Source organism: Arachis ipaensis, chromosome B8 (assembly GCF_059453495.1).
Source record: "Arachis ipaensis isolate K30076 ecotype BB chromosome B8, ASM5945349v1, whole genome shotgun sequence".
NCBI classification, from domain to species: Eukaryota; Viridiplantae; Streptophyta; class Magnoliopsida; order Fabales; family Fabaceae; genus Arachis; species Arachis ipaensis.
In genome coordinates, this window is record NC_142443.1 from 28,071,575 (window position 1) to 28,094,292 (window position 22,718).

Sequence of the window (22,718 nt, forward strand, 5' to 3'; positions counted from 1 at the left end):
AGTTGCTCATGGTTCAGAGTAGAAAACTAGGATTACGGAATGTAAATTTGTATAGAATTGGAAGTCTGGAATGTCATAATGTTGAGGTGGTATCCCCCTATTTATATCTAATCCTAATTAATTTAAAATCTATCTTTAAAACTAAAATAATATCTTTTTCTATTTTTAAAATTTGAATTTAAATTAGAATTAATTATAGCAATCAGCAAATCTTCAATTAATGGATGGGGACCACTTGGCTTCACTAGGATCCACACCTAACTTGAGCTTGGCAGCATGAATTGGAGTTTAGTTGAGTGAAGCTGCGCCTAACTTGGGCTTTAGTGCGCCTAACTTGGGCTTTAGTGTGTCAAACTTGAAGTGGGCAAGACCAATCTCGCGTATTGTTGTTGTGTCTTGCACCTAACTTGAGATTCAAGTTAGGCGCAGCCTTGGCAGCGAGTTCGGAGAAGAAGTATGAACTATTATATATCGTTGGAAAGCTCTGGAAGTTAGCTTTCCAACGCCACTGAAATCAAATCCATTGGACCTTTGTAGCTCGAGTTATTCAGGTTTGAGTACAGAGAGGTCAAGGTTGACAGCATCATTCGCCTTCATCTCTTCTTCTGCAGAAACTCCATTAAATCCAGCTGAATGCTACCTAAAATAAATAGAATTGCACAAGATTCAAAGTAGCATCCATATTGGCTAAAAGATAATTAATTCTTTATTAAACTCAACAATTTAGATACAAATTCACTAGAAAAAGATAGGAAAGATGCTCACACATCAGTTATACTCAGTCAAATTGTAAAGATCTTTATATGGTCTAAAGCAATCTCGATGAATGTGGTTTAATCGTCTTATTGAGTACTTGGCTAAAAAGGATTCAAAAATGATGATATCTACCATATTTTTTTATAAAGAAATCTACATATAGATTCATTATAATTGCTGTGTACGTTGATGATTTAAATATCATTGGAATCGATTATAAAAGTTTTAAAAGAAGAGTTTGAGATGAAAGATCTCGAAAAGACTAAATTTTGTCTCGGCATGCAGATCGAACACACAAACAATGAGATCTTTATTCATCAAACAACTTATACATAAAAGATCTTGAAGAGATTTTATATGGATAAGTCACATCCATTAAATACTCCAATGATCGTAAGATCTTTAGATGTGAAAAATGATCAATTCTATCCTAAAGAAGAAAATGAAGATATCTTTGGTCTTGAAGTATCATATTTCAGTGCCATTAGAGCACTAATGTATCTTGCTAATATTACACGACTTGACATATCATTTGCTATGAATTTACTAGCAAGGTATAGTTTCACTCCAACCAGAAGACATTGGAATAAAATTAAACAAAATTTTTAATATCTTCATGGAACAGTTGATATGGGACAATTTTATCCATATGAATCCAAATCACAATTAGTTGGCTATGAAGATGCAAGATACTTGTCTGATCCACACAAAGAAAGATCTTAAACAAGATGCCTATTCACATATGGTGATACAGCTATATCATGGAGGTCTACAAAATAGACGATAGTAGCAACATCTTTTAATCATCATAAAATACTAGCGATACATGAAGCAAGTGTTGGGAATATGTAGTATGACCAAAATCTAATCAATTATGTATCAAATAATTTATTATTGTTATTATATTAAAATGTTAATATAATAAGGTTCTTGATTAAATTTAAATATTTATCATTGTGATAGTGATCATAATATTAAGAGATAAATCTTTTATAATTTAATCTAAATTGTTCTTGGTTATAGGATTATTAAAAAGGACATTATAATCCGAAAAGATTAATATATATATATATATATATATATATATATAATGGTTTTCATTGGATGAAGATTAATAGATCTCTTTTATTAAATTATATATATAGATGGTGCATATAGAGATATGACCATTGAATTGACTCACTTTGAGAATTCCTAATGATTATAATTACCACATATTTGTCAATAGGATATTCTCAAGATGAACATGGTAATAGAGTTTCCTTTGACCTGTGACTATCATAATAATTAACAATGTATTTATTATACTTTGATTCCGGACACCTAATACCCTAGGGTGCTAGTTGAATGGATATTGGGTATGATTTAAATACTTGTAGAATTAATGATTAGTCAATAAGGAATCTGTCAACTCTCGGTAAAGAGTTTGAGCTCTATGATTATAATGACTGAGATGAATAAAACCTTGGCCAAAGGGATTGAATGAATGAAGAAATGAGTTTCTTAGGTCATTCACAGTTCATTATAATAATGATAACAAGTTAGAGTTTGACAATTAAACCATACTCTAAGGATTAACCAAGAGCTGAAAAGATGAGAGGAATTATACTTTGTTCTTTTGAGGTTCTTAGTAAAAATAGATTACTTCATACTATCGTGTCATTGAGGAGTGTTGCTAAACGCTAACCTTGATTAGTAAATTTAGTATGACTAATTTACTACCCGCTTAGTATTGAACTTATGATGTCACACACTAACGAGTGTTTTAATCTTTGTTATAGAATTATTTAATTATTATTTTGATTTGATCAAATAAATAATTATATTAATTCAAATGGAATATTATTATATTCTTTGCTAGTACCAAGAATATAATAATAATATGATCATTAAGAATATTAAATGAGATTTGAGAATAATTAGTTATTTTATTTCTAAACTTGAATTCTAAATTTAGATGAGATCCTAACTGATTCTGTTTCAAATTGAGTTATGATATGATTCATAAATTTAAAAGATTCAAGTTTAAAATAGTAAGATATGATTCAAATTTGAATTAAGATTCAAATTTAAAATCAGTAATAAATCTCATGCTATATATATATGCCAAGAGTAGAGAAAAGAGATGAGAATAAAATACAAGAGTTTTATTTCTTTACCTCTATACACATAAATGTATGTGAGCCTAATTCTTGGAGAAGAATTTTATGGCATGCAAAGAGTTGCAAGAGGTTTTTCAATTTAGATCAGATGTTCATTGGTCAAGGAGTTGACAGCAAAGGTTGGTCTCGGTGTTGATACGTATAGCGCCTTCGTACCATCGAAGGAGAAAGTGATTTTTACTAGTGTACACATGTATTTAGATCTTATCTATACATATATTATTGTTGGAATATAGTTCAAGCACAAAATAGATCTTTAGGATTATTTTTTTTTTCTTTCACTGCGTATTATAAACACATGGTAATCCTTCAGCAAGTCACGAGTATTTTTGGCTCAGAAGTTTAATCCAATATATCCTATCATCGTGTGAATTGACTCATAAAAAAATAGTTCTAAATATTCTGTTTGAAGATAATACATTATGCATTTTTCAACTTAAGCATCAAAGGTGATAGAACAAAGATATTTCTCCCAAATTCTTCTTCACTCATGACCTTTAAAATCAAATAACAATTGATGTCTAACAGATCCGCTCAAGCAATAATTTGACAGACCTATTTACAAAGTCACTTTCAAAATTCCCCTTTAAAAGATTTGTATATTAGATTGGGATGCTGCTGAGCGGATAATTTATACGCTTTTTGGCATTGTTTTTAGTATGTTTTTAGTAGGATCTAGTTACTTTTAGGGATGTTTTCATTAGTTTTTATGTTAAATTCACATTTCTAGAATTTACTATGAGTTTGTGTGTTTTTCTGTAATTTCAGGTATTTTCTGACTGAAATTGAGGGACTTGAGCTGAAATCAGATTCAGAGGTTGAAGAAAGACTGCTGATGCTGTTGGATTCTGACCTCCCTGCACTCAAAGTGGATTTTCTGGAGCTACAGAACTTGAAATGGCGCGCTTCCAATTGCGTTGGAAAGTAGACATCCAGGGCTTTCCAGCAATATATAATAGTCCATACTTTGGCCAAGAATAGATGACGTAAAATGGCGTTCAACGCCAGCTTTCTGCCCAAATCTGGCGTCCAGCGCCAGAAAAGGAGCCAAAACCAGAGTTGAACGCCCAAACTGGCACAAAAGCTGGCGTTCAACTCCACAAATGGCCTCTGCACGTGCAACACTTAAAGCCCAGCCCAAGCACACACCAAGTGGGCCCCGGAAGTGGATTTATGCATCAATTACTTACTCATATAAACCCTAGTAGCTAGTTTATTATAAATAGGACCTCTTACTATTGTATTAGACATCTTTGGTCTCAGTTTTAATCCATAGTTCATCTTAGGAGACTATTGATCACGTTTTAGGGGGCTGGCCATCTCGGCCATGCCTGGACCTTTCACTTATGTATTTTTAACGGTAGAGTTTCTACACTCCATAGATTAAGGTGTGGAGCTCTGCTGTCCTTCAAAGATTAATGCAAAGTACTACTATTTTCTATTCAATTCATCTTATTTCGCTTCTAAGATATCCATTCGCACTCAAGAACTTGATGAAGGTGATGATTATGTGTGACGCTCATCACCATTCTCCCCTATGAACACGTGCCTGACAAACACTTCCGTTCTACATGAAATAAGCTAGAATGAATATCTCTTAGATCTCCTAACCAGAATCTTCGTGGTGTAAGCTAGAATGATGGCGGCATTCAAGAGAATCCGGAAGGTCTAAACCTTGTATGTGGTATTCCGAGTAGGATTCAATGAATGAATGAATGTGACGAGCTCCAAACTCGCGATTGCAGGGCGTTAGTGACAGACGCAAAAGGATAGTAAATCCTATTCCAGCATGATCGAGAACCGACAGATGAATAGCCATGTCGTGACAGGGTGCGTGAGTATATTATTCACTGAGAGGATAAGATGAAGCCATTGACAGTGGTGATGTATCACATAAAGCCAGCCATGGAAAGGAGTAAGACTGACTGGATGAAGATAGCAGGAAAGCAGAGGTTCAGAGGAACAAACGCATCTCTATACGCTTATCTGAAATTCTCACCAATAAATTACATAAGTATCTCTATCCCTATTTTATTAATTAATATTCGAAAACACCATTATCAATTTATATCTGCCTGACTGAGATTTGCAAGGTGACCATAGCTTGCTTCATACCAACAATCTCCGTGGGATTCAACCCTTACTCACGTAAGGTATTACTTGGACGACCCAGTGCACTTGCTGGTTAGTTGTATCGAAGTTGTGAACCATGGTATTGGCACCATGTTCTTGGCGCCATTGCCAGGGAAAGAAAGAGCCATAAATTTTATATAATTAAAGTGTAATCACAATTTCGTGCACCAAGTTTTTGGCGCCGTTGCTGGGGATTGTTCGAGTTTGGACAACTGACGGTTCATCTTGTTGCTCAGATTAGGTAATTTTCTTTTTATTTTATTTTCAAAAAAAAATTTTCAAAAATATTTCTAAAATTTTCTCATCTGTTTTCGAAAAAAATAATAAAAATGTTTTCAAAAATATATTTCTCTTCAGAATTTTTAAGAATGAATTCTAGTGTTTCATGAAGCATGTGAAGCCTGGCTGGCTGTAAAGCCATGTCTAAATTCTTTTGGACTGAGGCTTCCAAAAGATCAGTTCATGAAATTGGATGAGGAATCAACTGTTACATGTCTGAATCTACATGCTGAAGTTTGGCTGCCCATTGGCCATGTCTAGTGTTTTGGACTGGAGCTTTCATTGAAAGCTTGGCTGGCTAGTGAGCCATGTCTAATTCCTGGACTGAAGCTTTAGACTAACATTGCAAGATTCCTGGAATTCATATTAAAAATTTTGGAATCCTTATTTTTTCTTTTTCATATAATTTTCGAAAAATATCAAAAAAATTAGAAAATCATAAAAATTAAAAATATTTTTGTGTTCTTGTTTGAGTCTTGAGTCATATCATAAGTTTGGTGTCATTTGCATGTGCATCTTGCATTTTTTTTCGAAAATTTCATGCATTCATGGTGTTCTTCATGATCTTCAAGTTGTTCTTGGTAAGTCTTCTTGTTTGATCTTGATGATTTTTTGTTTTGTGTCTTTTCTTGTTTTTCATATGCATTCTTGAATTCTTAGTGTTTAAGCATTAAAGAATTCTAAGTTTGGTGTCTTGCATGTCTTCTTTGCATTAAAAATTTTTCAAAATTGTGTCTATGATGTTCATCTTGACATTCATAGTGTTCTTGGTGTTCATCTTGACATTCATAGCATTCTTGCATGCATTCATTGTTTTGATCTAAAAATTTCATGCATTGCATAATTTTCATGTTTTTCCCTCTCATAAAAAAAAATTTCAAAAATCAAAAAATATCTTTCCCTTTTGTTCTCTCATCAAATTCGAAAATTTGAGTTGACTTTTTCAAAAAATTTTTAAAATCAAATTGTTTCTCATGAGTCAAATCAAATTTTCAATTTGAAAATCTTATCTTTTTCAAAATCTTTTTCAAAAATCAAATCTTTTTCAAAATTCTTAGTTATTTTCGAAAATTCCAAAAATATTTTTCAAAAATCTTTTTCTTATTTTTATATCAAATTTTCGAAAATAACATAATCAATTAATGTTTTGATTCAAAAATTTCAAGTTTGTTACTTACTTGTTAAGAAAGATTCAAACTTTAAGTTCTAGAATCATATCTTGTGATTTCTTGTGAATCAAGTCATTAATTGAGATTTTAAAAATCAAATCTTTTTCAAAAACTAATTTCTATCATATCTTTTCAAAAATATCTTCTTATCTTTTTCAAAAATTTGATTTCAAAATATCTTCTCTAACTTCCTAACTTCTTATCTTTTCAAAATTGGTTTTCAAAAATTTGTTTCAACTAACTAACTAACTTTTTGTTTGTTTCTTAACTTTTTCAAAACTACCTAACTAACTCTCTCTCTCTCATTTTCGAAAATATCTTCCCTCTTTTTCAAAATTTCTTTTTAATTTATTAATTATTTTAATTTTTAATTTTTAAATCTTAATTTTCGAAAATTTTTACTAACCTTTTTCAAAAACTATTTTCAAAAATCACTAACTCTTTTTCAAAAAAATCATTTTCGAAAATTCCTTCTCTCTCACCTTATTCTATTTATTTATTCATCTACTAACATCTCATCTCACATCTCTGCCATCCTCACATTTGTGTTTCTTCCATTATATTACATTCTTTGTCCCCCCCCCCCTCTTCTTCTACTCACACAGGGATCCCTATACTGTGGTATAAGGGATCTCTATTATTATTATTATTATTCTGTGCCCTCTTCTTTGTCATATGAGCAGGAGCAAGGATAAGAACATTCTTGTGGAAGCAAATCCAGAACCTGAAAGGACTCTGAAGAGAAAATTAAGAGAAGCTAAAATACAACAATCCAGAGATAACCTTTCAGAAATTTTCGAACAGGAAGAGGAGATGGCAGCCGAAAATAATAATAATGTAAGGAAGATGCTTGGTGACTTTACTGCACCTAATTCCAATTTACATGGAAGAAGCATCTCCATTCCTGCCATTGGAGCAAACAACTTTGAGCTGAAACCTCAATTAGTTTCTCTGATGCAGCAGAACTGCAAGTTTCATGGACTTCCATCTGAAGATCCTTTTCAGTTCTTAACTGAATTCTTGCAGATATGTGATACTGTTAAGACTAATAGAGTAGATCCTGAAGTCTACAGGCTCATGCTTTTCCCTTTCGCTGTAAGAGACAGAGCTAGATTATGGTTGGATTCTCAACCCAAAGACAGCCTGAACTCTTGGGATAAGCTGGTCACGGCTTTCTTAGCCAAGTACTTTCCTCCTCAAAAGCTGAGCAAGCTTAGAGCTGATGTTCAAACCTTCAGACAGAAAGAAGGTGAATCCCTCTATGAAGCTTGGGAAAGATACAAACAGCTGACCAAAAAGTGTCCTTCTGACATGCTTTCAGAATGGACCATCCTGGATATATTCTATGATGGTTTATCTGAGCTATCAAAGATGTCACTGGACACTTCTGCAGGTGGATCCATTCACCTAAAGAAAACGCCTGCAGAAGCTCAAGAACTCATTGACATGGTTGCTAATAACCAGTTCATGTACACTTCTGAAAGGAATCCTGTGAGTAATGGGACGCCTATGAAGAAGGAAGTTCTTGAAGTTGATACTCTGAATGTCATATTGGCTCAGAATAAAATATTGACTCAGCAAGTCAATATGATCTCTCAGAGTCTGAATGGAATGCAAGCTGCATCCAACAGTACTCAAGAGGCTTCTCCTGAAGAAGAAGCTTATGATCCTGAAACCCTGCAATAGCAGAGGTGAATTACTTAGGTGAACCTTATGGAAACACCTATAACTCATCATGGAGAAATCATCCAAATTTCTCATGGAAGGATCAAAAGCCTCAACAAGGCTTTAATAATGGTGGAGGAAACAGGTTTAACAATAATAAACCTTTTCCATCATCCACTCAGCAACAGACAGAGAACTCTGAACGAAATACTTCTAATTTGGCAAACTTAGTCTCTGATCTGTCCAAGGCCACTGTGAGTTTCATGAATGAAACAAGGTCTTCCATTAGAAATTTGGAAGCACAAGTGGGCCAGCTGAGTAAAAAGATCACTGAAATCCCTCCCAGTACTCTCCCAAGCAATACAGAAGAGAATCCAAAAGGAGAGTGCAAGGCCATTGACATAAGCATCATGGCCGAACCTGTAAGGAGAGGAGAGGACGTGAATCCCAAAGAGAAAGACCTCCTGGGACGTCCAGTGATCAATAAGGAGCTTCCCTCTGAGGAACCAAAGGACTCTGAGGCTCATCTAGAGACCATAGAGATTCCATTGAACCTCCTTATGCCCTTCATGAGCTCTGATGAGTATTCCTCTTCTGAAGAGAATGAGGATGTTACTGAAGAGCAAACTACCAAGTTTCTTGGTGCAATCATGAAGCTGAATGCCAAATTATTTGGCATTGATTCTTGGGAAGTTGAACCTCCCTTGTTCATCAATGAACTAAGTGATCTGGATCAACTGACATTGCCTCAGAAGAGACAGGATCCTGGAAAGTTCATAATACCTTGTACCATAGGCACCATGATCTTTAAGGCTCTGTGTGTCCTTGGTTCAGGAATAAACCTCGTGCCCCTCTCTGTAATAGAGAAACTGGGAATCTATGGGGTGCAAGCTGCTAAAATCTCATTAGAGATGGCAGACAATTCGAGAAAACAGGCATATGGACAAGTAGAGGACGTGTTAGTAAAGGTTGAAGGCCTTTACATCCCTGCTGATTTCATAGTCCTGGATACTGGAAAGGAAGAGGATGAATCCATCATCCTAAGAAGACCTTTCCTGGCCACAGCAAGAGCTGTGATTGATGTTGACAGAGGTGAACTAGTCCTTCAATGGAATGAGGACTCCCTTGTGTTTAAAACTCAAGGATCTCCCTCTGCAACCATGGAGAGGAAGCAGAAAAAGCTTCTCTCAAAGCAGAGTCAACCAGAGCCCCCACAGTCAAACTCTAAGTTTGGTGTTGGGAGGCCACAACCAAACTCTAAGTTTGGTGTTGAACTCCCATATCCAAACTCTAAGTTTGGTGTTGGAGAGTCTCAACAAAGCTCTGCACATCTGTGAGGCTCCATGAGAGCCTACTGTCAAGCTATTGACATTAAAGAAGCGCTTGTTGGGAGGCAACCCAATTTTTATTTATCTAACTATATTTTTCTTCGTTATATGTCTTTGTAGGTTCATGATCATGTGGAGTCACAAAATAAATAGAAAAATTGAAAACGGAATAAAAAACAGCAGAAGAAAAATCACACCCTGGAGGAAGCACCTGCCTGGCGTTCAACGCCAGAACAGAGCATGGTTCTGGCGCTGAACGCCCAAAATGGGCAACATCCTGGCGCTGAACGCCCAGAACAAGCATGGTTCTGGCGTTCAACGCCAGAAATGGCAGCAAATGGGCGTTGAACGCCCAAAATGGGCACCAACCTGGCGCTGAACGCCCAGAGTTGTGTGCAAAGGCATTTTACATGCCTAATTTGGTGCAGGAATGTAAATGCCTTGACACCCCAGGATCTGTGGACCCCACAGAATCCCCACCTACCTCATCATCTCTCTTTCCATTCATGATCATCCCTTCTGTTTTCCATTCACCACTCACATCCATACACCCACTACCTTCAAAATTCAACATCTCTCTCCCACCCAATCCCACCCATATGGCCGTATACACACACCCATCCATCTCCTCCATATCTTCTTCTTCTTCTATTCTTTCTTCTTTTGCTCGAGGGCGAGCAACATTCTAAGTTTGGTGTAGTAAAAGCATAGCTTTTTTGTTTTTTCCATAACCATTGATGGCACCTAAGGCCAGAGAAACCTCTAGAAAGAGGAAAGGGAAGACAAAAGCTTCCATCAAAGGGTCTATAGCTCAGTGGTAGAACATTTGACTGCAAATCAAGAGATCCCTGAGATACCTCAGGGGATACATTTTCTTCCACACAATTATTGGAAGCAACTAAGGGTGGAACATCAAGAGCACTCCATCATACTCCATGAAATAAGAGAAGATCAAAAAGCAATGAGGGAGGAGCAACCAAGACAAGGAAGAGACATAGAAGAGCTCAAGGACATCATTGGTTCCTCAAGAAGGAAACGCCACCATCACTAAGGTGGATTCATTCCTTGTTCTTATTTCTTCTGTTTTTTTCATTTTCTATGTTATGTGCTTATCTATGTTTGTGTCTTCATTACATGATCATTAGTAGTTAGTAAATATGTCTTAAAGTTATGAATGTCCTATGAATCCATCACCTCTCTTAAAAGAAAAATGTTTTAATTCAAAAGAACAAGAAGTACATGAGTTTCGAATTTATCCTTGAACTTAGCTTAATTATATTGATGTGGTGACAATGCTTCTTGTTTTCTGAATGTATGCTTGAACAGTGCATATGTCTTTTGAAGTTGTTGTTTAAGAATGTTAAATATGTTGGCTCTTGAAAGAATGATGACTAGGAGACATGTTATTTGATAATCTGAAAAATCATAAAAATGATTCTTGAAGCAAGAAAAAGTAGCAAAGAACAAAGCTTGCAGAAAAAAAAATAGGCAAAAAAAAAATAATAGAAAGAAAAGCAAGCAGAAAAAGCCAAAAGCTCTTAAAACCAAGAGGCAAGAGCAAAAAGCCAATAACCCTTAAAACTAAAAGGCAAGGGCAATAAAAAGGATCCCAAGGCTTTGAGCATCAGTGGATAGGAGGGCCTAAAAGGAATAAAATCCTGGTCTAAGCGGCTAAACCAAGCTGTCCCTAACCATGTGCTTGTGGCGTGTAGGTGTCAAGTGAAAACTTGAGACTGAGCGGTTAAAGTCAAGGTCCAAAGCAAAAAAAAAAAATGAGTGTGCTTAAGAACCCTGGACACCTCTAATTGGGGACTTTAGCAAAGCTAAGTCACAATCTGAAAAGGTTCACCCAATTATGTGTCTGTGGTATTTATGTATCCAGTGGTAATACTGGAAAACAAAGTGCTTAGGGCCACGGCCAAGACTCATAAAGAAGCTGTGTTCAAGAATCATCATACTGAACTAGGAGAGTCAATAACACTATTCGAAATCTGAAGTTCCTATAGATGCCAATCATTCTGAACCTCAATGGATAAAGTGAGATGCCAAAACTATTCAAGAGGCAAAAAGCTATAAATCCCGCTCATATGATTGAAGCTCTGTTTCATTGATAGTTTGGAATTTATAGTATATTCTCTTCTTTTTATCCTATTTGATTTTCAGTTGCTTGGGGACAAGCAACAATTTAAGTTTGGTGTTGTGATGAGCGGATAATTTATACGCTTTTTGGCATTGTTTTTAGTATGTTTTTAGTAGGATCTAGTTACTTTTAGGGATGTTTTCATTAGTTTTTATGTTAAATTCACATTTCTGGACTTTACTATGAGTTTGTGTATTTTTCTGTGATTTCAGGTATTTTCTGGCTGAAATTGAGGGACTTGAGCTGAAATCAGATTCAGAGGTTGAAGAAGGACTGCTGATGCTGTTGGATTCTGACCTCCCTACACTCAAAGTGGATTTTCTGGAGCTACAGAACTCGAAATGGCGCGCTTCCAATTGCGTTGGAAAGTAGACATCCAGGGCTTTCCAGAAATATATAATAGTTCATACTTTGGCCAAGAATAGATGACGTAAACTGGCGTTCAACGCCAGCTTTCTGCCCAAATCTGGCGTCCAGCGCCAGAAAAGGAGCCGAAACCAGAGTTGAACGCCCAAACTGGCACAAAAGCTGGCGTTCAACTCCACAAATGGCCTCTGCATGTGCAACACTTAAAGCCTAGCCCAAGCACACACCAAGTGGGCCCCGGAAGTGGATTTATGCATCAATTACTTACTCATATAAACCCTAGTAGCTAGTTTATTATAAATAGGACCTCTTACTATTGTATTAGACATCTTTGGTCTCAGTTTTAATCCATAGTTCATCTTAGGAGACTATTGATCACGTTTTAGGGGGCTGGCCATCTCGGCCATGCCTGGACCTTTCACTTATGTATTTTTAACGGTAGAGTTTCTACACTCCATAGATTAAGGTGTGGAGCTCTGCTGTCCCTCAAAGATTAATGCAAAGTACTACTGTTTTCTATTCAATTCATCTTATTTCACTTCTAAGATATCCATTCGCACCCAAGAACGTGATGAAGGTGATGATTATGTGTGACGCTCATCACCATTCTCCCCTATGAACACGTGCCTGACAAACACTTCCGTTCTACATGAAATAAGCTAGAATGAATATCTCTTAGATCTCCTAACCAGAATCTTCGTGGTGTAAGCTAGAATGATGGCGGCATTCAAGAGAATCCGGAAGGTCTAAACCTTGTCTGTGGTATTCCGAGTAGGATTCAATGAATGAATGACTGTGACGAGCTCCAAACTCGCGATTGCAGGGCGTTAATGACAGACGCAAAAGGATAGTAAATCCTATTCCAGCATGATCGAGGACCGACAGATGAATAGCCGTGCCGTGACAGGGTGCGTGAGCATATTATTCACTGAGAGGATAAGATGAAGCCATTGACAGTGGTGATGTATCACATAAAGTCAGCCATGGAAATGAGTAAGACTGACTGGATGAAGATAGCAGGAAAGCAGAGGTTCAGAGGAACAAACGCATCTCTATACGCTTATCTGAAATTCTCACCAATAAATTACATAAGTATCTCTATCCCTATTTTATTAATTAATATTCGAAAACACCATTATCAATTTATATCTGCCTGACTGAGATTTGCAAGGTGACCATAGCTTGCTTCATACCAACAATCTCCGTGGGATTCGACCCTTACTCACGTAAGGTATTACTTGGACGACCCAGTGCACTTGCTGGTTAGTTGTATCGAAGTTGTGAACCATGGTATTGGCACCATGTTCTTGGCGCCATTGCCAGGGAAAGAAAGAGCCATGAATTTTACATAATTAAAGTGTAATCACAATTTCGTGTACCAGATGCGCAGATTTTGAGATATTAAATAATAACAAGAGGGGAGTTGTACTCTCTTTTTTCTTGTTAGGTTTTTATTACTATTGGATTTTTTCTTGATAAAGTTTTTAACGAGGTATTTCTCATCACAAAAAATATTGTATTCTTTTTCTTTCACTAAAATTTTTTTTCATTGAATTTTTTTTATAAAATTTTAATGAGGTATAATCCTAAATGGATATCTAAAAAGGAGTGTTATGATATCGATATCCATTTAGTGATATGTGATTTTTTTTTTATAATATGAGTAGTTCAGTTTTTCAATAGTAGAATCTTAAAGTTCTCAAGATGGATTATCTTAATAAAGTTTGAAAATATTAACTTTGTATATATATAAATAGAAAAAGTATGGTTTGAGACAGAACACACACAATACTAGCATAAAACACTTCTCTTTATATATGTACACTCTAACATATGAAAAAGTGAATTATCAAAAATATAAGAATTATCTCAATTATATTAAAAGAATGATATTAAAAAATATTATTAGAATTTTTTATTTATATTTTTTTTATTTTATATTTATTTTTATTTATTTATTTATTTTACAACACATAGTTATTACTTATTAAACACTTTTGATATTAGTATTAAATACAGTTGTGATAAATTAATTATGTATTTAAATTATTTTATAATTAATAAAATAAAGAAAATATGTGTATAATTATTAAAAAAATACTAATATATATTATTTATTATAAAAAATGTATAAGTAGTGGGATTGTTAAACATTTTAGATAAATCGTTTTCGTTATTTGTTATGCCCTTTTTATCTCTCTCTTTGCCCAAACTCGGATGGACATGGGTGGTTCAGCGAGTAAATACCCATAGTTGTCCTTGAGATTCACGCAAATACCTATAGTAATCCCTAAGATTCCGATTTTTTCATTGTAGTCCTCCAGATAGAGCTCCGAGCACTCAAACTGGTCCCTGATCATATTTCAGGTGATGAGTCATCACTGGAGCGCTGACGTGGCCTCGGATTGCCACGTGAGAGGGGTCTAAAACGTCGTTGTTTTGGTTTGGTGCCCTTCATAGCAAAAAACGACGCCGTTTAGATGTTGCTAAAACAGTTTTCTCTCCCAACACAAACGTTTCACTTCACTCGTCTGTTCTTCTTCCACTCTCTGAATTCTTCTTCATCTCCCCATCAATGGCGTAGCCATAGGGTTGTATTCGCTGGCAAGAAAAATTTGAGAGAAGAAGTAATTCGACCAGAAGTTGTTATTGTTCTTTCCCTCCTTCACGAGAAGAACGAGGTTCTGACTTTGTGATCGGACTCAAGGTAACCTTCCCTTTTTTTTACTTTGCATTTTGAATACAGTGTTGATTGATGATATGCAAGTTGTTAGTGTAGTTGAGGTTCTGTTATGTGTCCACCAAATCTGAATCTCATCTTTTGTTGGGTTTTATAATCACAAGTGTTCTACTTCATAAACCGATTTTGGGAATATTGTTCCAATTGTAGCACGTTTCTTTTTTTCTTTTTTTTTTCTTTCAGTTATTTGTGCTTTATTTTGTAAAATTAATTCACCGTCCGAAACAAGAAGTTCTGGTCCTAGAGGTATAATATCAATCACTTCACGTCCAAAGACAAATTCAAAGTCTCTTTTTTGGCCTCTGTAAATCAAAACAAAAGTCTAGAGCCCTTACTATCGAAAGTACTCCATAGCTGCTTGCTCCCTAATGGTTAAGCTATCCCCATGGAATCGAAATTCAGTTATTCCTGGAGATTAAGAATATGCTTTTTCCTTAACAGAAGAACTTGAAATTCCTAATTTAATAAAAAAAATGTGCTTTTGTGAATAGAAAATTAGAAATCATAGTTAGCTTAGATAAGATTGCTAATCACATATTTTTTCAAATGTTGTTTTGCTGAATTCATATTTTAGGGTCTTCAATTCTTCATAGTGTTGGTGATTTAATCAAGAAAGTAGCTTAGAAATTTCAGAGAGATTGAAGATGAGAAAGGTTCTGTTTTTCGGTATCTCTTGTAGAATATAGTGCTAGAACTCATGCTGAGAAGACATTGGTACCCAAAGACAAGAAACTGAAAATGGAAAGAGATGAAGTAGTTAAAATTAAGATCATCCCTCCATCTGGCTGTGGGAAGAAAATCTATGAAATTGATCCACTTTTGCTCACTCACCGCGACCATCTTGATTTCTGGTAACCTCACTTTTAAGCTTCATTTCCTTAAAGTATTTGTGGAACAACTATCTGAGTTGCTAGATCATGTAAAATTTTCAAACTACAGTTTCGGACGATACTTGAGATTGCGAGAGGATATCGACAAGCATGAAGGTGGCCTAGATCCATTTTCTCGCGGCCATGAAAATTTTGGCTTTAGGCAGAGGTATCTAACTTCTTGCTCAGAAAGCTGCTATGAACTTATCTACAGTTTATTAATACCAACTTATTTATCAATATTACTACTATTTTTTGCAGTATCACAGGAATTACTTATAGAGAATGGGCACCAGGAGCTAAGGTATATATGCTTTCATATTATATTCTTAACTCTTATTATTAAAATTGGTTTCTTTTCTTATGCTCAAATTCAATTTAAGGAGTTGTATTATTAAAAAATCTGTTTTGGATGTTCATCTAAAGTTCAACAAAAATCTTGTTTTCGATGTAGAAATATAGCTTGACATGTGTCTTAAAAATGATTGGATATTTTCTCAGTCAGCAGCATTAATTGGAGACTTCAACAATTGGAATCCAAATGCCGCTGTAATGACTCCGGTATGTTTCGGTTAATGTATGCAAATGATTGTGCTAGTTGGAGCATGTAATCATCTTCGGTTAATATATCCAAACAGAATGAATTTGGTGTGTGGGAGATCTTCTTGCCAAACAATGCAGATGGTTCGCCACCAATTCCTCATGGATCTCGAGTCAAGGTATGCTTATGCAGATGGTTCGCCACCAATTCCTCATGACATCGAAGCACCAATATATATCGTGAAAAAATGAACAGGAAGAAGTGTATGAAAGAAGAAGGAGAAGAGACGAACAAGACGAAGAGATGAAGTGTATGAAAATTTGGGGATTTAGGGTTACATATAATAGGAGGGACCAATTTGGGTACAATTTGAAAATTAGCCAGCTCAGCTAGTCGTTGGGACCCCTCCAGCGTGGCAAACCGAGTCCACATCAGTGTTCCGGTGATGAGTCATCACCAAAAATATACCTAGGGACCAGTTTGAGTGCTCGGAGCTCTATCTGGAGGACTACAATGGGAAAATCGAGATCTTAGGAATTACTATGGGTATTTGCGTAAATCTCAGGGACAACTATGGGTATTTACTCGTGGTTCAGCCTTGGTTTGAGGAAATTCTCCAATGTCCAATTTTTTTTATAGATATAATTTAATTTTTATATATTGTACATAATTTTATACGGTCATTCATTCTTTTAAATAATTATTTATACGGTCAATAAAAAAATAGTTATTTTTATTAACGTGTTATACTGTTATATAATTGGATATATGTATAAAATTATTTTACATTGACAATACATCAAAATTAAATTCTTATTTAATATTAATTATTATCTTCACATAATGTCAATAATATTGTAGCTATTAACTAAAATCTGGATCGTTACCAGTAAAACTTTAAATTGGTTGTTTGCTATAGTTCCGAGGCTCTGAGCAATGATTAAATTGGAAAAGAGTAAAGTATTGTTTTTATCCCCAACGTTTGGAGTAAGTCCTATTTGTGTCCCTAACGTTTAAATCATTCTATTTGTATCCTTAACGTTTATAAAAGTGATTCAATGTTATCATACTATCAATTATACTAACAAATCAGATAATATTTTTCAATTATTCTTACTTGAATGTATTCATTCTCAATTAGATCTCACTTGGATGTAATCGATTTTAATATTATACCCACTATTTGTGTTTAGATTCAATTATGTCCCTAGAAAAGTGAATTATGTAAATGTTGTAGGAATTAGTTTCAACATTTGATGAGCTATTTTTCGGAGTAGATCATCGATTCTATCCCAGACATTTGTATTCTAACTTCAAGAAGAGATTTTTAAAACTCAAACTAAAGCGCTCATGATGTGTAATTAACAGCAGGATAACATTAAATCACTTTTACAAACGTTAGGGATACAAATAGGACGATTTAAACATTAGGGGCACAAATAGAATTTACCCCAAATATTAGGGACAAAAGCGATACTTTACTCGTTGAAAAAAATTGTTACTCCAAATGGTGTTACTAACGAACATAAAGTTGAATTTCCATCAGATCGAGTAAATTGCCAAGAATGTAGTGCATCTTTTCGAGATTATAAAGGGAATAGTTCAATGGAAAGTAAGAACTTCAATAATATTTGGTGAAGTTGAAAATTTCCACGGAGGAACGGAAAATGCCCACCATGTCCAAGAAGGAAAGAACTGTCGTAGGTTCAGAAGGAATTCTGCTCTTAAGACGAAAATCGGGTAAAATTGGGGCTCGCAAGTTGCAAATTATCTGGGGATTTTGAAAAATATATTCATTTTAATATTGTTTTTAAATTAAAAATACGAAAAATGGTGCGTTTCACTTATATAAACATACACTTTTTAACGCAAAAATTTACTGTACTATGATAACGTGTGCTTTTCTTTTTTCTCCCTACTAACATTAATTGAATTATCATAAAATTCTTACATAAATGTCAATAATCATTTTGAGGGAAGAAAAAATAAACCCAGCAATGGGAGAGGATTAGAATAAGCATGCTTTATTTTCCTTCAGCCATGCTGTGACTAGAGGCACCATGAACACTGCTTGAAGCAACGTTGGTTGCGAATGTAGCAGCACTGACCGGGAACACGCTTCCTGCCGTAACATCGCTAGATGTTTCGACTTTACTTATACTTTGTGCTAATGTTGACATTGGAGTGTTTGCATTCTGTTGTTTCTGTGATTCGGCCGAAGTAGTAACCCTGACAGCATGAACAGGTGCTGGATCCATGCCACTCTTCATCTCCGGCACGGCATGAAGCTGTTGTAACCTGAAATCGGTTTCCGGCCTGCGACAAATCTTCCTAAGTTGCACAATTTCCTGTGAAGAGAACACAAGTGGATGTGGATGATGAATAAACAAAATTGATCATGAACATAATATGAACTAATTTCTAAGTAGCACTATACAACAACACCTTTCATTTATATTTGATTTAGTTTGATATTTGTACACAAATCATCTCGGCAATCCAAAAAGATAAACTCATATGCAGTTGTCTTCATGTGAAGTTGATAGTTGAAGTCGTTAGATAGCAATTTAGTCGGACATGTCAAATTATTTAACGGTTCTTAACTATCAAACTTCGTATGAATACAATTGCATATGAGTCTCCACCATCTAAGTAATATAACATTATTCTCTTATCCCTTCTTTATATTCTAGTACTGTATCTTATCCGTTTCGCTGATCAATCATGGAACCTAACATGAACACTAATGATCGTAGCATAAAAACACAAATCCCACAAGATGGAACCACAAAAAAATATTAATACCTCTGACTGATCATGATCATAACGAACCAAAAATCTACAACGGCAACCTCTTACATCATGCCTCCGCCTTTGAGCATCAAGTACATGGGCATCAAAATAAAGGGCCTGTTCTTTACCTTCCTGAGATGTCAAAACAAAAACATAAAAGAATGATTACCAGAAATGGTGAGTGTCCAAGAAGTCAAATAGGACGATAATAGACAATAAAATTAACCACAATTATGTTTTTAATGATGTCATGTCAAGTCAGAGCCTCGCACCTGAAAACATAGTATAAGATCCCCGGGAAGGACTGCAACACATTCTGCTGATTCACATGGCAGAGAGCGTGGCCTGACATTCTTTCGGACATTTACCCACTCATCTTCCGCAGGTCCAAAACCAGAAAATCTTACCAGCACTTCCTGAAAGTGAACATATTACTACCATTAAGGAACTATAAAGGCATAAGCCGCAAGAAAATAGTCACTTCCTGTTTGTTATGAAAGAGTTCATGACGCAACTCCAGATATTTGCATAATCATTAATGAGCGACCAGAAAATTGAGAATCAAATCAATTCATTTGTTTACAAGTAAAAACATTACAACCTTTACAAACATCTTGGAAGTTGTATGCAAAAATCAGTCATGCAACCAAGAAAAACCAATCTTTGATGGTTTATTGCAGCAAGATCAACCAGTCCAAAAGAGCAATTGCTAAGAATGTTTTACAGCATACCAAATCCCCTACATAGTCTTGATATTCCGTGAACATGCATTTGGAAATATAAAAGTAGTACATTCACTGGATCATCAAGTTTATATATTAAGGGAAAAGGGAAATTAACCCATGAAAATAAAAAGACCAACATTTCTCAACAAAGCTTGTGAATTTAAAGAATCTCAAACTAAAATTACCGGATCACCACTCTCCAAATATCTGTGCATTATAAAGTTAGCAACGTCATACCTACAGAGAAAATAAAAAACCATAAGTCAGTTCCCACGGATACAAAACAATTTAGAGGGAAAATAAGAAACAGAAGATCCTAAAACAATTTAGAGGGAAAATAGGAAACCGAAGATCGTAAAAATCAACAGGGAAAAAATCCTGACCATGCTCTATCCCTTCCAGATTTAGCTTCAAATTCTGTGGCTGAGCTTTCTTGAGTAACTTTTCCTGCAGTTGGAATAAGCAGAAAAATGAAAAAAGTGTACATAAGCAAATAAATTGAATAATAAGAGCATACAAGCATAGACACTTGATGTAGTAGGATATCATTTGCTTAATAAGTTTTTCTCCAACGGCTATTAAAGATTATAATCAGAAAATAAATGAAACTCTAAGCCAAGATCATCACGAGCAAACTCCGAGTTTTCTTTCTGCTCAGTTATGACTTAAAAAAATTAACATCTTTGCAAGAAGCATAGTATCGTGGACATTAAAAAGTTACGTTACTGTGACATATGTATTCAGAGACATAGAGTGGAGATGTTCATATAACACACATTCAGACCCCAAGATATATATCTAGCCAAATGTTAACATTATTACTAGTCTTGGACCATATAATATCTGTTGAAGCATAAAAAAAGTGGCATGGTTCTACCTGAAGCAGTTGGAATTGTAGCAGCTGTTGGTTGATGAATATTCTTTACTACGGCTGAACTGGCCTTGGTCATTGGTGTGATATCTAACTTTACAAGAGACTTGTTTAATTTTGCCCTTATAGCATATCGCTTATTTTGAAACCAATTCCACACCTGAAAATAGATGAAAGCTAAGATAACAGCATAGGAAAGAGTCATCTCACAACAAAATATGATTACCGTACTTGTCTCATCTGAACAGTAATCTTGTCTTTACGACCCGGTGATTCACTGCAAATTATTGAAAAATAAAGGAACTCATTTCATTAATCTTAATGTACTAGAGCAAACTGAATAGTACCGAATACTAATATTCCTTCAAGAACTAAAGATAAGAGCCAAGAACGGTATGACACACCTGAACTTCTCTGCAATAGCAGTAAGAACATCGCGTGCCGGCATTGCATTATTGTGCTCATGCAAAATAGCCTCCATTTCTGCAACCTATACAGTCAAAACAACAGTTTATGGCAGCATTGTAAATAGAAAATATTCCATATGCCACTAGTGGTGAAGCCTCATATTGTCTCACTTCTGCAATTCTAATAAGATTAGTCCCTTATTTTGCATCGATCAGAAGCTGTTAAAGTGAGGTTTTTAAGGAAAACAACTACAATCCCATCAGAAACACATGGAAAGCCCCTAGTCTACTTTCATGTGTTTATTGATATTGAGTAGTCTAACATTTGAATTGAATGACACAATAAAGAAAAGTAAGATTTTCCCTCTATTTCGGACAAAGTTTCACTGAATAGCAAATTGAAAATGAAATAGAATGTGGCATTTAGCTTCTGCAACAGTGTGCAGAGGCTATCATCATGTGATCCAGCCTATAAAACATTACGAAGTTCCTCTAATAAGGAATGCTTTCTTTGAAGACATAGATGTTTTCAAATAAAAAAATTTCCCAATACGAACTCCATGCATGCGTATTTCAAAATCCACTGCTGGCTGTATTAGTTAGTAATTTAGTAATCATGTATTTAATATTTATTAGGGAAAAAAATGAAATATATTCAGAACCCTAAAAGTAAGCAAGTAGGTACTTGCATAATGAAGGTAAAGCTAACCACTTCGTTAATACTGCACAGGATTCAAAATTTAGCTTGAAAACAGGCACCCAATACTCGAAAACGAAAAAAGTATGGAACAGAACTTCACTAACTCATGTGAGAACTTCGAATTCAAAACATCCAAAAGTTCACCATAGAAATAAACATGTTCATGCGTGGAATAGAGAAATTTTGGAGGGAAAAATAAGATAAAATGAGCACCTCAGATGAAGTGAAGCGAAAGGCAGGTCCTCCATTGCTGGGTGGGCGACCCATGAGAACTTTTGTGCCTTTTGTGGCACAATTTCTGCTATGCAATTTGTGTACGGAAGAAGGAGAGGAGACCAAGAAGAGAGAGAAAAAAAAGTGGATAATTTCGGTTAGGTAGGTATAATAATAATAATTAGAAGAAGAAGAAGAAGAAGAAGAATGAGAAGAAGGAGAAGAAGAAATTTGAGTTTGAAGTAGTGGGGTGGGGGGACAGAGAGAGCATGAAAAAAGAGGCGCTTGTTGTGGGGGGAGAGAGAGAGAAAGATCTTTTTACAGAACAGTTAGTTGGGGTGGAAACAGGAAACTACATAACGAGGAACGGCTTTTCCCAGATAAATATTTGTTTGTACGTTATTAAATTGATAAAAAAATTTAATAAAAAGATTTTTTTATTTTTAATGTATTTAATAAATTTTTAATAATAAAAATAAAAATATTAAAAAATATTAAAAAATATTTTTTTAAAAGTTATAATTTATATTTTTTTAAAAGATTTTTTTTAAAAAATAATATTTTTTTACATAATAAATAAATAAAAAAATATTTTTATCTTATTTTATTCATATATAATTAATAAATAAAAAAAATTTTTATGAAATATCTAAATATAAAATTATTTTTATTTTTATAAAAAAATTTTTAAAAAAATATCATTTAAAAACAATCTTTTTCGAAAATAACACCCAAATAAGTTTTAACAGGTTAAAATCTATTCTTTTTTTTAAAAAAAATGTGTACCTTCATTTAATTATATTATTTTTTAATAATTAATTTAAATATAAAATTATTTTATATTAATAATATTTTAAAATT

At 34.7% G+C, this 22,718-nt stretch overlaps 2 protein-coding genes and 1 non-coding gene across 3 annotated transcripts; 1 reads left to right on the plus strand and 2 right to left on the minus strand.

Moving 5' to 3' along the window:
* Nucleotides 1-7,708: 7,708 nt before the first annotated feature.
* Nucleotides 7,709-7,816, minus strand: LOC148547527 (small nucleolar RNA R71). Its single transcript, XR_015898202.1, has one exon. It is a non-coding gene; the product is annotated as a small nucleolar RNA R71 (small nucleolar RNA).
* Nucleotides 7,817-15,476: 7,660 nt separating this feature from the next.
* On the plus strand, nucleotides 15,477-16,399 carry LOC110265273 (1,4-alpha-glucan-branching enzyme 1, chloroplastic/amyloplastic-like). The gene is made up of 5 exons (XM_088495482.1): nucleotides 15,477-15,589; nucleotides 15,678-15,776; nucleotides 15,869-15,911; nucleotides 16,109-16,168; nucleotides 16,289-16,399. The coding sequence occupies exons 1-5, from the start codon at nucleotides 15,477-15,479 to the stop codon at nucleotides 16,397-16,399; spliced, it is 426 nt and encodes a 141-aa protein (XP_088351608.1).
* Nucleotides 16,400-18,048: 1,649 nt separating this feature from the next.
* On the minus strand, nucleotides 18,049-22,225 carry LOC107613892 (protein SAWADEE HOMEODOMAIN HOMOLOG 2). Its single transcript, XM_016316083.3, has 9 exons — nucleotides 21,858-22,225; nucleotides 20,942-21,027; nucleotides 20,769-20,814; nucleotides 20,544-20,697; nucleotides 20,050-20,113; nucleotides 19,852-19,903; nucleotides 19,214-19,357; nucleotides 18,954-19,073; nucleotides 18,049-18,496 (listed from the first exon to the last, which is right to left on the minus strand). Exons 1-9 carry the CDS (start codon nucleotides 21,909-21,911, stop codon nucleotides 18,173-18,175), a joined length of 1,044 nt encoding a protein of 347 aa, XP_016171569.1. The 5' UTR covers nucleotides 21,912-22,225; the 3' UTR covers nucleotides 18,049-18,172.
* Nucleotides 22,226-22,718: the final 493 nt, after the last annotated feature.